This window comes from Neovison vison, chromosome 4 (assembly GCF_020171115.1).
Source record: "Neovison vison isolate M4711 chromosome 4, ASM_NN_V1, whole genome shotgun sequence".
NCBI lineage: Eukaryota > Metazoa > Chordata > Mammalia > Carnivora > Mustelidae > Neogale > Neogale vison.
In genome coordinates this window covers 45,242,484-45,258,808 of record NC_058094.1, presented here as the reverse complement: position 1 = coordinate 45,258,808, position 16,325 = coordinate 45,242,484, and the positions used below count along the sequence as shown (strand labels likewise).

The window sequence follows — 16,325 nt, the reverse complement described above, 5'->3', positions numbered from 1 at the left end:
CCAAGTATTCTGAGTACTCAGTTCATCATCAGTCCAAAGAGACTTCTACAAATTCCTTTATTAACATTCAGTAACAATCAGATATTACCCCCGCTGGCTCCTCAGAGTCTGTGAGGATGAGGTCTCTGTGGGAACTGGTTCGTGTCTAAGGAGAACTGAAGACATTCCCCTCCGTGTCCTCATCTCTGGTCTTAGGAGGGACAGTCAAAGAGAAGTTCATCCACAAGGCAGGCTGTGTTAACTGGAACTTCTCTCCTTCAAAGTAATCCAGTGTGACTGGCAGTGAGAAGATACTGTTCCACTCTCCCTCCCTCATTTGAGCTTCTGGCAAAGAAGCAAGCATGCAAAATTTCCTTGACATAGGGCAAGAGAAAAGACTAAAGAGCATCTTATGCATTTATTCTCTTTCTCTTGCTATAAGATACATCATAACTTGGAAATAGGATTGCCTAGGCCTTGTCGTGTACCATCTTCTCCTAATAAAAGGTAATCAGTGTCCTATGGTTAATGCTAAAGGAAATGCTGTCACATGGCAAAGGACTAAACTCTTACCCCTTTGGTCTGCTGAAGCATAATAATCTAAATGTCCCTTGGAATGAGAACTACAACTTTAGGGGCACTAATTATGTGCCAGGCTCTGAGCTAAAGGCATTGCATATATTAGGTTATCCAGTCTTCACAAGTAATTCTTCAAGAAAGGAATAATAATTATTATTCCTAATTATGCACAAAGGAATTCTAGCCTGGAAATGTAAGTAACTTGTCTAAGGTCATACATCCAGTAAATGGTGGAGCCAAACACCAACTCGGCTCTCCTGATTCTCACCCACTACCCTCACAGTACCTTCACTTCACTAGTACCCACTACCTTCACCCAGCTGTGAAGCACGAGACTGGTATGTTGTGAACAGGACATCACCTGATAGCAATGAATTGCAGAGCTGTAGTCAGAGATGAACACACTGACTTGGCACTTCTTTCTAAATAAATGACCTCTCAGTTTGGAGGTAGCCTGTTTTAACAGTTGTACTCATTGAATGGGAGCTCTATACGTAAATGATGGCACTTTCATTTGGTAGAAAGTATGTGGCTACTAAAGATGGACATACCACCATATATGGATAAGAAAGGATGTCTAAAATATATTGCCAAGTAAATTGAGCAACATATAAAATGGCCTATGCAGCATGCTACTTTTTGATTAAAAAAAGAAAATATATATGCAGGAATTAGGCTATATAAGAATATACTGGGATACACATGAGATTGGAAATAATAGATGCGTCTATTAGAAGTGAACCGTGTGGGTAGGGGCTGAGATAGGAGGGAAACAGTATTGTCCCTGGAGGTGCTGTTTTGCCTTTGAATACTATGCCGTGTCATATATTATTATTCACTCAGACCAATACGCTGTATGCATGATGATAAAGATGAAGCTTTCGATGGTACAATGTTTGAAATAAGCCTGCAAAATGAGTTTTGGAAATCTTAGTAAAATTAGGCATTTTGTGAGGCAAAACAATAATGTAGTTTCATGTATTGGTCCTGAAGGGAGATAGGCCATTGAAGGAATATATTGCTAAGTGTACATACATATGTATGTACACTTTTTTATTTATGTTTGAATTTAAATGGTTTTTCTTTGGGAATGTTTTGACTGGATAAATTGATAAGTTTAATAGAATGGATCCCATTGAATATTGGAGATAGAAAATGTATGCAAAGCCCAAAATGTTGTTACAAAGTATTCTCCTTACTTTTCCTCCCACAACTCACGCATAAAATTTAGACCATCAGTTGAGGTGTCTGGGTGGCTCAGTCTGTTAAACATTTGTCTCTTGATTTGGGTTTGGGTCATGATCTCAGGGTCTTGGGGTCAAGCCCAGTGTCAGTCTCTGTGTTCATCAGGGAGTCTGCTTGGGATTCTCTCCTTCTTTCCCTGCCATCCCCCAGCTTGCTCTCACTCTCTTTCTCTCTAAAATACATAAATCTTTAAAAAAAATTTAGAACATCAGAAACTTGATGACAGTACATAACAAAGTTGGAATAGATACCATGTATCTTGATGTCACCCAATAATTTATTTCCTCTTTCACTTACAATGAACATTTTGCATTTTTTAACTTAATATAGTGCTTGCTTTTTGCAACTTCTGTCCTTTCCAAAAACATATATAAATCCTAGAAGAATATATTTTCCCCTCGTGTACATACAAGGCACTTAAATGAATTTTGTGAAAACACAATACTGAATTTAAGAAGAAAAAAGTAAGAATTCATTTCTTACTCCTAAATCTATTTTTCTCTGCTAGATTGAACAATTTTCTGAATGCTTCTACTGGTCTTTCTTATATTGTTTGCCTGATGGCAAAGATTGAATTCTGAGAGGCAAAGTGATGTTTAAAATAAGCCAACAAGATTGAATTTTAGAAACTAGGAAGAAGGATCAAGCATTTTCGGAGGCACACCAGATTCAGAGTTATGCATAACAATTTTTTATCATATAAAAAGAAAGGCGTAAACATGCTCCAAATGCATCATTTTTTCTACTCTTCAAAGTAGCCTTTATGTTTCTTAGTTTTTTCATCTTTTGAAAAGATTTAGACATTCCTAGTCATATCAAACTTTCTTAAATTAAGATAGTTTTCTGATGCTTTTTGTATACTTACAAAAATCTGTAGGTGTTTTCTGAAACTTAATTCTTCAATTTTTCCATCTTGTAAAACCTCCTTATTCATGAAGCCATTATATATGATGCAAAACAGAATTCTTTATCTAGACATTTTATTAAGTAATACATAAGGAGATTGGGAAGTATTAATGTTTAATACTTGATTGACATTATTTGGATACCCTTTAAAATGTAGAATCATAAACTATTTTAAGTTAAAATCGGGCTTTTCTAAAAATCAGTTATTTTAAGAGATTAAACAATGGAGACCTAACTTATTCGTGACAGAACCAGATCAGATTCCAGTTTTTATTCCACATTGTACCGATGTTTCCCATGTAACACATGTTTCTTAAAAATAAATTCTGGGGTCCCCTGGGTGTCTCAGTTGGTTAAGTGGCTGATTCTTGGTTTCCTCTCAGGTCATGGTCTCAGAGTCCTGGGACCAAGTCCCACATCGGGGTCCACACTCAGTGAGGAGTCTGCCTGAGGATTCCTTTCCCCTCTGCCCCTCTTCTTGCTCCTGTGCTCTCTCTCTCAAATAAACAAATAAATCTTTAAAAAAAAAATAAAAGAAAAAAATTCTGAAAACTAAAATAGACATTAAAAATAGTCACACAATTACATCTGTCTGTATTGGCACTTCTCAAAGTGTCGTCCCCAGACTGACAGTGGCTCACACATTGTTGCTTGTCTACCTGAGATAAGGGGAAAACCTGACAGTATCTAGAAACTTTTGTAGCAGCTCAATATTTGCTACAATATCCAAGTGCATGATCTAGTTATTCATTTTCATAGTTTTTTTAATATAACTATCACTCTGGCAGAAAATGAAAATTTAAAAATCTCACCCTTCCCCACAGAGAGTTTGAGAAACACTACTCTGGAGAATGTTTGTGAGGCTCCTGAAGGAATTCCAGGTGGAAGAGGAGCTGGATAAGAAACAAGTAGGAGCTGGATAAGAAACAACCCTGAGGTGGAAGGAGGAAGGGAAGGGCTTACCACCACTCAGGAGCAGATGCAGCTGAGCCAGCAAAAGTCCCAAATGTTAACGTCCCTTGTGAGGGGAAGATTAATTTTCTCTTTGTAGAAAAGAGGTGCTGTCATTACTTATGAATTCTCAGTCTTTTTTCAGCCGCATGTGACAGAAACTAAACTCAAAGTAGATTAAGAAAGAGGAAGAGGGAGAAAGAGAAAGAGAATTCATTGATTCCATGACTAGGGAGTGGAAACTCTTGGTGTAAAGCTTGTCCCAGAAAATATAGGGACTTGGGGGCATTATTCTTATTCATTCATGCTGTCCCATGCCTTCTCCTACCCCACTCTCCAGTTGTTTCTCTGTCAGGATTGCCCCAGGCCATTCTACAACAGATAAGATTCTGCCACGTGGAGAGTAGGGTGAGTGGCTTTAGGTAGTGCGAGGCTCTATCATATTCTCTTAGTCCCTCTGGAGGTAAGAGGGAGCTGTTCTCTTAAGAGACCATCTGTAAGATCCCAAAGCAGTGCTCTAAACGGCCCCACTTACACTTTGGGGCCATTCATCACAGCCAAGGGGAGAGGAGAGTATTTTCATGCACATGCATATGGCCAAGTGGATTGGGTTGAGGTAGGGGGGAACTGGGATACTACGATCAACAGCTCCATCAGAAACATACGGCTGAGGGCACGTTCCCCAGAGATAGGGGATGGTGGTACAGAAGAATGGAAGGGATGAGCAGAACAAGCAAGAGATGTCTACTGCATTAGAAAAAAGAATCTTTTCAGTGTCAGAACTAATTGGTCTCAGAAATAGCAGGAGGGGAAAGAAATAACAGAGAGAAAAAGAAAAGGAAAGAACTCCCCAGCAGATTCTGGGAGCTCTGAAGGGGGCAGCATGGGAGGGCGCCTGACATTAAGCAACAGAGAGGAAGCAGTGAGACAAAACAGAAAAGGGAACTGGGAGGACAGGGAGTCACATATTCATTGTCCCCTGAGGACACGAGCCGTGGTGGGACGGCTTTTTAGTTCTGGAAGATATGGACGTCAGTCAGCCAGTTTGAGCTCAACATCCCCTAACAGTTAAGAGTGTCATAAACCACAACCGCTGCTTGTGGTTATGTCACGCTTCAACAGTTATAAATCTCGGGCTGATGAAAACAGTGGCTGGTAAATTTGTATTACGTTTCCCTGAGCCTCTGCTCCAGTATTTCCTTCCAGGGATACAACCGGAAAGAGAGTGAAGTTTTTTCCTTATATGTGCTATACCTTGGCAAAAGAATGTCTGTAAAACATAGATCCATTATACTCTTCCCCGTGTGCAACTTTTATACCTGACCTAACACTCAAGATGCCATTTTTAACATTATTTGTGTGCCGAAAGCTGTTCAAAAGCAGAGCCTTGGAGAAAACTTAACATCATGTTGGAAGCTGCGAATGGTAGGCGGCAGAGCCCCCCTATTCACAAATGCCTGAAGTTAATTAGGGAAGGCTCAGGTGCACTTGCCCTGAACAGGTTAGGGCGAGTGAGGCAGGGCTGGCGTCAGAGAACGGGTGGTGCTTGTGGCTCCTGGTAGGCATGGTAGGCTCTTCGGTCAAAAGCAGATCAAGGGAAAGAAGCTGCATGCCGGTTCCATTAGCTGTAGTCCTGGAACCATCACCTGGAAGCTTGAGAGAAATGCAAACTCTCGGGCCGCTCCTCATAACAGAGAATCTCTGGGCCCGGGGCTCGGAAGCCTGTGTTTCCCGGGTGCACCACGGGATCCCTGCGCACACGCAGCTCCATCAACACCGGCGACCGGGTCAACCGGAAGAGCCACAAAGGTGGCCACAGAAGCCGGACTCATGTTTGAGGGAGAAGAGGGCTAGAGGTACAAGTAAGCCTTCATGTCAGCCACTGAGCACTGAAGCTGTGTGGATAGTTTGTTCTGAGAGAAGAGAGGCAAAGGGACAGGAACATGACTCCAGAGAATTTTTACGCCAAGTCAGCCTTCTCCACTAGGCATTGTGTATGGCTTACAAGAGAGCAAGGTCAAATATACAATTTTTATTTGGAGTCTGACTTTTTGTATAAGTGGGTTCCGTCTGCTGCTAAATGGGACTTAGACCTCTGGAGGGCCAGAGAAGTAAGTAACAGAGGATAGTATGTTGATAGAATTGTTGCATATATGCTATTGACATGGTGTGTATAACTGTAATACATTTAAGCGATACTTCACTGTGCAGCAGGTACTGTTTGCAGATTGTTTCCTTTCTAAGAAATACTTTGGTTTAAGACCCAGTGCTAACGGTAAAGGCTGCTTTCTGAAACCACCTTGGCAACTTTTTAAAGAAGAGCTTCTTGAGCCACATCTGATTTTTTTTTTTTTTTTAAGATTTTTATTTATTTATTTGGGCACCTGGGTGGCTCAGTGGGTTAAGCCGCTGTCTTTGGCTCAGGTCGTGATCCCAGGGTCCTGGGATGGAACTCCCCATCTGGCTCTCTGCTCGTTGGGGATCCTGTTTCCCCTTCTCTTTCTGCCTGCCTCTCTGCCTACTTGTGATCTCTCTCTGTTAAATAAATAAATAAAAATTAAAATTAAAAATTACCTTTTTTTTTTAAAGATTTTATTTATTTATTTGACAGAGACAGATCACAAGTAGGCAGAGAGGCAGGCAGAGAGAGAGAGGAGGAAGCAGGCTCCCTGCCGAGCAGAGAGCCCGAGGAAGGGCTCAATCCCAGGACCCCGGGATCACTACCTGAGCCAAAGGCAGAGGCTTTAACCCACTGAGCCACCCAGGTGCCCCCATCTTGAATTTTTAAAGCATAATCTCTAAGCGTTATGCCTGAAAATCTCCATTAAAAAAATTCTCCAGGTGGTCCAGATGCTTAGCCAGATTTAGAAACCTCTAAAAAACTAGAAAACAGTCACGGGTATGAACCAATTAGATGTCTTTTTTTGTTTGTTTTAAATTTAGGCTTGGACAAAGAAATATGCTTCCCCCTCGTCAGGATTACACCTGTATTTCAGATTCCTCCTCCCTGTCTCTGCTTGGCATCTCTCCACCTGTTACCACCTCTTTCTCCTCCGCCTATTGGTTCCAGCCTGGGGAACATAACATTCTCTTTTCATTTGAACTCTTCTCACTATGTCTTCTTAGCTCTGCCTTATTTCTTGCTTTCATGTCCCATTTTTTCAAAGAGTCAGGTTTATGTTCTGCCGGCATTTCCTAGGCCCCCATATTTCAGGAAGGACGGAAACTATTGCTCAAAAGTGGCCAAAGACATTACATGTGAACGATACTGGTTCTTCATTCCTTATTTTGTCTTTCTTCAGTCTAGGGAGCTCTTACAACTCTCTTCTTGATTTCTGAGACCCCAGATTTTTTATCCCTGCCCACTCTATTTAGTCTCCTTTTCAGAATGTGGTATATGGTATTTTTTTATGTGATATATATTTTTATGTGGTATATGGTATTTTATGGTATATGGTATATCTTTCTCTGCCTTATGTATTTTGCATACTGTAATGCCTTCAAGGTCCATCTGTGTGTTTCCAGATGTCAGGATTCCCTTTTTCGTGTTTGAATAATATTCATAAGTATGTCTCACAGCTTCTTTATCCATTCATTCGTCTATAGGCACTTAGGTTGTTCCCATGTCTTGACTATTGTAAATAATGCTACAATGCACGGATGTCTTCTTTAGTTAGTGTTTTTGTTTTCTTCATATAAATACCCAGAAGTGGGATTACTAGTTTTCTGAGGTCCCTCCATACTGTTTTCCATAGTGCTCTACCAGTTTGCATTCCCAGAAGAGTGCATGAACCTTCTCTCTTCTCTTTACCCTCACTAACACTAGTTATTTATTATCTTTTTGAGGATAGCCATTCTGACAGGTGTGAGGGGATAGCTCAGTGTGGATTCGATTTGCATTTCCTTGATGACTAGTGATGTTGAGCACGTTGTCATGCACCTGTTGGCCATTTGTCTTCTGAAGAATGTCTATAAAAGTCTCTGACAGTTTTTCAATTAGGTTGTTTTTTGGCTTGTGAGTTGTGTCAGTTTTTTATATATTTTTGTATTAACTACTTATCAGATATGCAACTAACAAATATTTTCTCTCATTCCATAGCGTGTCTTTTCATTTTGTTAATGGTGTTTTTTTGTTTTTTGGTTTTTGGTTTTTGGGTTTTTTTGCTGTGAAAAAGCTTTTTAGTTTGATAAATTCCACTTTTTTATTTTTGCTTTTGTTGCCTTTACTTTTAGTGTCAAATCCAAATAAAATCAAGACCAGTGACCAGGAGCTCTGTTTTTTTCAAGGCGTTTTATTGTTGAAGCTCTTAAATTTAAGTCTTTAATTTCCATTTTAAATTTAAGTCTTAAATTTATGTCTCCTCAGTTGGAGTTCATTTTTGTATGCAATATAAGGCAGGGGCCCGGTTTCATTCTTTGCATGTGGCTGTCCAGTTTTCTGCTCACCATTTATTAAAGAGACTCTCTTTTCCCCATTGTGTATCCTTGGCACCTTTGACATAAATTATGTATATTCATGGGTTTATTTCTGGACTCTTTAATCTGTTCTATTGGTACATGGTTTTATGCTAATAACACTATTTTATTATAGATTTGTAATATATATAGTTTGAGATCAGAGATCATGATTCTTCCAGCTTTGTTCTTCTCAAGATGGCTTTGGCTATTTGGGGTCTTTTGTAGTTCCATCCACATTTTAGAATTATTCTTCCTATTTCTAAAAAATGCCACTGGAATTTTGATAGGGATTGCCTTGAATCTGTAGATTGCTTTGGATAGTATGGACACAATAATGTTCTTTCAATTCATGAGCACAGACTATCTTGCTCTTATTTGTGTCTTCAGTTTCTTTCATCAGTGGGTTAAATATATTCAAAGGTTCTTTTTTTTTCCCATCACAAATTGAGATTGCTCTCTACTGGGCTCTTAGAAGATGGTCATCTCTAGGATTCAGTTCAAAAAGTATTAATCAGGGGCACCTGGGTGGCTCAGTGGGTTAAACCGCTGCCTTCGGCTCAGGTCATGATCTCAGGGTCCTGGGATCGAGTCCTGCATCGGGCTCTCTGCTCGGTAGGGAGCCTGCTTCCTCCTCTCTCTCTCTACTTGTGATCTGTCTCTGTCAAATAAATAAATAAAATCTTTAAAAAAAAAAAGTATTAATCAGGTCCCTGCCTTGTGTCTGTTCTTATTTTTAATATTTGTTATATAGTAAGTGGGAATAAGTACCTGCCCTCATGTGACTTGAGAGTTCAGTAGAGGAAAAGCCAATGGGAAAGATCACTATCCTCTGCTTTGGTAGGTGTGATGACATGGTGCTTTAGACTGAAAAGTCCAAATGAAGGTTTGTCCATGGCTCCTCCTACAAACTACAAACACTATGTAGGTTGCCTGTTCTTATGGCTTTGAGGGCCCCCATGTGTTGATGACTCCAAATATTTATTATTGAGTCCAGGATTCCTATATCTAGTGGTTAAGAACATTCTTGAGTTAAATGCACCTGGGTTTGAATCTTGGTCCTGCCACTCATTAGATGTGTGACCTCAGATAAGTTACTGAACCTCACCTGAGGCCTAGTCCCCTACTTGTACAATGGGGATTCACGAAATCAGAGCTGCAGGAAGTGAGCTACCCCAGATAAAGCTCTCAACATTGTACCTGCATATGCCAAGTAATCCAGATATTTTGCTGCTATTTAACTTTGAATTCCTCATTTTAAAAAATTCAATATTTTTATTCTTCCCCATATTTGACTCTTTAGGGTACCATAAGCTTTCATTTTGAATTCCCAAACTTTAGTTCATCTAATTCAATATTGTAACTGCCAACTTTTGAACCAGCTCTACAGTTCACTAAATGCTCAAGGGCTATGAAAATGACACAAAAATGAAAAGGTGGTGTTATTTTGCATGTATGACTTTGGAATTTACCACAGCACATGGTAAAGCGTATATTAGCTTCCTAGGACTGCTGTGACAAACCACAGACTGGGTATCCTTAAAAAATAGAAATCTTCTGGAGGCTAGTAGTCTAACAGCAAGCTGTTGGCATGCCATGCTTTTTCAGAGTTTCCAGAATAGTCTGACCTTCATCGGTCCCAGTATTAGTGAGGTTCAGATTATTGATGGTGGTATCTCCTATAAATTCCTCCTATATAGGACACCCAAATGCAGTGTGTTCTGATCACGATAGACTCTGAGCCTGCACTTCAAGCCGGCTGCTTGCCAAATGCTGCCTCCTACAACACTCCACAACCCTCATCTCCCATATACTTAGGACCATTTCACCTGTAATTACAGGCTCTGACCCACTCTAGGTTCTAGGAACGATTTTGGCCTTCAGCAGAAGGTATTTACAGAGGTCTTACCAGTGTTTACTCAAAGTCCTGTCACACCATGTTGATTGCTTGGCCGTACATATTGCTTTGATTCTAATGACTGAGTATTTGTCTTGATTATAAGAACCATCCTAAAAAGAAATGGTAATCATGTAAGGCAATGGATGCATTGGTTAACTTGATGATGGTAATCATTTTATACTGGCAAAAAATGTTAATGTTTAAAAGGAGCAATCTCCATTTCTATCCCGGTTCTGGTTTTCTTGGCTCATTGCACAGTCTAAGCCCCTGTTTGATAACCTGTGTGGTATTGCCATTCCTCTACAAGCAGGGACCTGCATTCATGCTGCCTCTTGGGTCAGGGGTCTGGTACTAAAGTAACTTGCCCCTGCCCGTGGGGACAGCTGAATAGAACCTGTTTCTGAAATCCCTCTGGCCACCATTCTGTCACTGTAGTCCTTTATATGAGGGCTCTCAGCTGAGAGAGCTCACCTCAGCTTAGTTTGTATCTAGAGCATCTGCTCCATCAGAAGGGACCCCTACCATTCTAGAGGTATAGGCCTTATCCCACCTCCAGCAGAGGGGACCAGACTCTTTATGACCAGTTACAGATTTACTTCATGGAGTTAAAAACTATTCCAACATATCTGTAAGGTCAGAGCCTTTATCATTCTTCTGATCTCCCAATATTGCTTCTGTTGATTTTCACTAGTGTTGTTTTGTTTGGTGCGTCAGAACTAGCTGAATACATTTGCTCTGACGATGATGGAAAGACATTCTGCTCAAATGATTCTTAGTGAATTGGAAGATCATAATAATCTTTTTTAAAATGAACACTACAGTGGCTGAGCATATTTGTTTCTTAACTAGCCTGCTCGTCTGCCAATAAACCAATGTGGGCATTGCTACAGGGTTCCCATCAGGGAGTAACTAAGCATGTTGCTCACTGAGTCACATTCTCCTCAGATACTGTCTAGAAGTAAACATCTTTGTAAGCCAAAATTAACTCCTTCAGGTTATTAGGGAGCTTGTGGTGTGTCGCAATCTGTTTTGCCAACTGAAGAAAAAAACCCATTTGCACTGGTAATATTCAGACTAACCGGTGATAAACTAGAAGACAGTAAAATATGAAGTAGGACTTAGACTGTAAAGGTTTCTGCTTAGATCCACAGTGTATTAATTTTGAAGAAGAAACTAAAAATCTCAAATATAATCACAAGCAAAGGGGTTGAGAATGGTGGTTTTTCAGTGTGAAAGTCCTAATCCTTTGCTCTTATTTATACAGAAAATGCAGCTAAATCCTGTGAAAAATACTTCAGAGATAACTAAGAATGTTCACATGGAGGTAAAATTGTTTAGAGGTGGACTCTGGAATTGAGGGCTGGCATATGAAAGGTTATATTAGAAAGATTCTGAATTCTGAAGTAGCAATCAGTCTGCACTCCCAAATCTATTTTCTTGACAGTAAACACACTTCTCAGGAAAGCAGTTTAGTTCTTCAGAACATACAGTGCCCAACAATAGAAGAATCCAGTCAAAACAACTTCAGCTGCCCCTGAGACTTGTAAATGAATGGTGTTCAGTGTTACACTTGTTGTGTCTGTGTTACACTTACAGTGTCTGAATGGTGTTTTCTTGCAAAGTTGAGAGGCAGGTCCAAACTGACAGATACATTGTAATTTATACCAAATAGATTCATAAGTTAAATCATGTGAACCTTATTTTTTATGCTTCATCTTTTCCCAATTTTCTATTTATAATCAGAGTTTGCTTTTCCCATTATAAATGAAACCTTGTAATAAGAGAAACCAAAGATTTGGAAAACTGTAAAGAAGGCAAAAGCAAACCCACCCAAAGCCCCAGCATCCAGAAGCAGTGTGACCTGTTACTGGTATTGTTACTTAATTTTTTGCCAAGTTCTTAACATATGCATTTTTTTATTCTATATATACCATTTATATCTGGTTTCACATTTTAACCTTTTAAACATAAGCTTTTTTCAAGCAATTGACAAATCTTTAGATACATTTTAATGATTATATAATTATATGCAATTTGCTTAGTTATTCAGTTAATGAAGACTTAGTTAGTTTCCATTTCTCCCCCCTCACAACTGTCAGTCAGGCAGGCAGCAATGAATGTCTTTGTTGTTTACCCCTCCTTGGCTTCTAGCTGAGAATGGGTTCTGGTAGTAACACCCCTCTGCTTCTGTTTTAGTAAAGATGTTTACAATGTGACTAGTATTTATTCTTTTTTTTTTTTTAAGACTTTATTTATTTGACAGAGAACACAAGTAGGCACAGAGGCAGGCAGAGAGAGAGAGAAGCAGGCTCTGCACTGAGCAGAGAGCCTGATGTGGGGCTCGATCCCAGGGTCCTGGGATCATGACCTGGGCCGAAGGCAGAGGCTTTAACCCGCTGAGCCGCCCAGGCACCCCGACTAGCATTTATTCTTTTCATTTTTTTTTAATGGCATAGCTGAAAGATTATAGGCTTTCTTACTATAAACATGAAAAGAAGCAGAACAATATCACACATTCTCAGATATACTGTAGGCTTATCTATGGCTTAATATTCCTTTACAACTCTGTGTTACTACAGGATGGCATTATCTTGAAAGAAATCAGTCCGATAGAATTCACCCATGTAAGTCTACTATAAAAAGAACAAACAACACAGCATAGAAACAACTAAATAAAGGAATGTTTGAGGGGATCACTTAAAGTGCTTTAAGAACATAGCATTTTATTGAGGAACAAGTAGAACTAATGTCATGCAACTTACTCTGAACTATGTTTTATGATATATTCCATGTAATTCAGTTTCCATAATGGATTGACTGTTTATTCCTTTGAAATTAAAAAAATCTCATTATGAACCTGTGAACCATTCTGAGGAAAATACAAAAACAGAGTGACCCTTAATGTCCTTTTCCAAGTCTGAAGTTTTATGGAAACGCTGAGGTTAGGAAATGACATATAAGTATTAATGACCAGGGCGCCTGGGTGGCTCAGTGGGTTAAAGCCGTTGCCTTCGGCTCAGGACGTGATCCCAGGATTCTGGGATCAAGCCTCACATTGGGCTCTCTGCTCAATGGGGAGCCTGCCTCCTCCTCTCTCTCTTTGCCTGCCTCTCTGCCTGCCTGTGATCTCTGTCTGTCAAATAAATAAATAAAATCTTAAAAAAAAAAGTATTAATGACCAAAATGCTTGACATGATACTAAAAATGTCTAAGTGGTCTAATTCTGAATCCAATAAGATTTCAAGCTTTGATGGTTTTACCTTAAAATCCTTCCCTTCTGTGTATTCTCTTTGCTCCTCTCCCTATCACTGCCTATCCGTCCTACACTTCTGATCAAGCTCCCATTTTAGGCAATGCTTTTTTGGCTTGAAATTTTGATATATAAAGACTTGAAAATCGTATCCTATGTAGACACCACTGTATTAATACTTATACACTAAAATTACATGCAAAAAAGTGTAAGCTTAAATATAAATACAGATATTTAAGAACTGCTGGATTTAATAATGGCATTGAATCAATATTAATCCCATCACTTGAACATAAGAGAATGTATTTATTTGTAGAAACTACACCCTGAAGCATTTAGAGGTAAAGAATATCATTATCTGCAATGTACAATCAAATGAGTTAAAGAAACATATACAGAGAAAGAATGTGGTAAGCGAAATAAAATGCCGACAACTGGGGGAATGGTTAGGTGAAGGGCCCCCCCTTTTTTTTTGTAGGTTGGAATTATTTCAAAATGAAGTTTTAAAGGTGTGTGTGTCTGATGTGCAGGTACTTCTTCTTGCCCCCATTGGATGGCCTTGCACACCCTTTGGGTTGTATACTTCAATCTGGGATCAACTGGTCCAGACTATAGAAATAATGCCCAAACTGCTTTCTAAGCCTCTTTTCATCCTCTTTTGGTCTAACTTCAACCCATCTATTAGTGACCTTCCTAAAGTATAAATCAGATGATGTCATTAGCTTTTAAAATTCTCTGTGACTCCAAGTTGACAAGAGAACATAGAAACTTTTTAGATGATCACATGAGGCTTTTCATTGTTTTGTTCCATTTCTTCATTGATGATCTATGTTCCACCAGAAGGAACTACTCGTGTTCATAATTTTTATTGCAAATAGTGTTTCTTCTAACTGGAATGTTCTTCCTTTTCCTGCCTTTTCTACTCCTACTCAACCCTTGAGATTTAGCCTCAAAATTTCATCCTCTATAGCCCCTGGTAATCTTGCAATGAGCCACTTCCCCAGAGTAACTATTTTATCACATTCTAATTATTTACTGTAGAAGTCTACCTCTAAATCCAGATGCTAGAGACGAGTGATCGGACATACTCCTCTCAGTATCTGTTGCAACCTCATTGATCTGTGGTGGTTAGAACAGTGCCCGGCACATAATGATGAATGCCTGTGGGGAAAAATGAATGAATGAATGAACAGAAACCCACACTGAAACTGCTGCAGAAGGCTTTACGTTTTCTGCCTGGTGGCAAATGCTACTTTACAAAAAGACCTGCTTAAGAGAGGAGATATCCTTTATACAAGATCAAATATTCAGTGTCTGAGGATAAAATCCTTAATTTAAAATTAGTACAACTAGGGATGGAACTGGTTAAAAGACCCAGGGTTTGGAATGATCCCACGAGTAACCCTCCAGCCCAGCAGCCCTGCCTGCCACATAGAGGAGGACTGGATTATGGCCTTCATTTACACTGGGCTTTCACCAGTGGCAGCTGAGTTAAAGTCTGAGATTTTCAGTTAATTGATGTTTGCAGTTGACTTTAGTAAGTCTTTATCATCTTTCAGAGACTTTTATTCCAATTTCATTTAAGCTTTTTATAATTAGGAGTGAATATTTGAATTTTATTAAATTCCCATCTGGTGTTAAGTAGGAATTTTCTCCTCTAAGTTACAATGTATCTTAGATTGATTTATTGTCAATTTTGAACCATTCTTGAATTCCTATACCATGCCTGCCATGGTCAAGACATTATTCTAATAGGAATGAATTATATCTGCTAATATTTCATCTGCTATGTTATATTTATATATTTATCTTCATAAGACTAAGAGGTAACTATTGTTTACATGGAAATATAATTTATATGTAAATATAATGCAAAAAGACATGTGACTCTTTGTCATGTGTCAGAAATCATTCCAAACGGCATGGAGTCAAACTTACCACATAGGTTGAGTTTAGATATGGAAGTTCTAGCAGTTCTAACCAGTCAGGAATCCAGATAGCTAACATGTATTAAGTGCTTATTTTTTGCCAGTTACTCTTTTAACTGCTTTAAATGTATTAACCCATTTATATCCTATTGCATTCCTATGAAACAGAACCTACTATCCCCTCTTGCTGTTAAGGAACTGAGCCCTAGGATGTAAAGAAGTCATGGTCACATGGGTGGTAAATGGTAGAGTCAAGATTTGAACTCAGGCATTCTGGCTCCAGAGTCTCTGTTCTTCACAATTAGGCAGTATTCCCCAGCATGATACTGGGGGAGACACAAACCCCAGAAATTATTTGCTCAAAGTTAGAATCTGATGTAATCATTGTTTGTTTTTTAAAATATTTTATTTATTTATTTGACAGACAGAGATCACAAGTAGGCAGAGAGGCAGGCAGAGAAGGAGGAAGAAGCAGCCTTCCCATTGAGCAGAGAGCCCAGTGACCCAGGACCCTGGGATCATGACCTGAGCTGAAGGCAAAGGCTTTAACCCACTGAGCCACCCGGGTTCCCTGATGTAATCATTCTTAATGATTATTTAAGCAATGTAGAATTTATAAGAGAAATACCATAGCTACATATCATCTATTAATATAGCTATATAGATTGGGGGGAATGACTGTATTTAAGTATATTAAATATTAACTTAAATATTACAAAGTAACAATTTTCTTTCTTTTCTTTTCAGCAATCTTGACACAGAAGAACTATGTGGTAAGTTGTGGTATTTTGTGGGGAGAGTGGGCAATCAAACTCACTACTTGCTTTAGGATGAAAAAGAATACCATCTTATTTAAGTTTCTACATATCCTGAAATTAATGTCCTAGATTTAGAATATAGTAAAAGATAATTGAGATCTCAAGGGATTTATCTTCATCTGTGAGTTTTACTCAAGCGTGTATTTCACTGGAGAAAGAGTTGGGGCTCATTAATTTGTTCATGGAGAAGAACTTGGTACAAATTGCACTTGGTACAATTAGTTTAACAATAGGAAATTCTCCACTAGTTTGAATATATTTTTACATCGGTGTTTAATACAACTTCACTATTCTCTTCAATTATATTGACTCTT

At 39.0% G+C, this 16,325-nt stretch overlaps 1 protein-coding gene across 1 annotated transcript in view; it reads left to right on the top strand.

Annotated features, from left to right (window-relative positions):
- NECAB1 (N-terminal EF-hand calcium binding protein 1) overlaps positions 1-16,325 on the top strand; it is a 204,036-nt gene that overhangs the window by 63,165 nt on the left and 124,546 nt on the right. Inside the window, exon 4 of the mRNA XM_044245339.1 lies at positions 15,941-15,966. Coding sequence (XP_044101274.1) covers positions 15,941-15,966 — 26 coding nt within the window. The remainder of the gene's footprint in view (positions 1-15,940; positions 15,967-16,325) is intronic.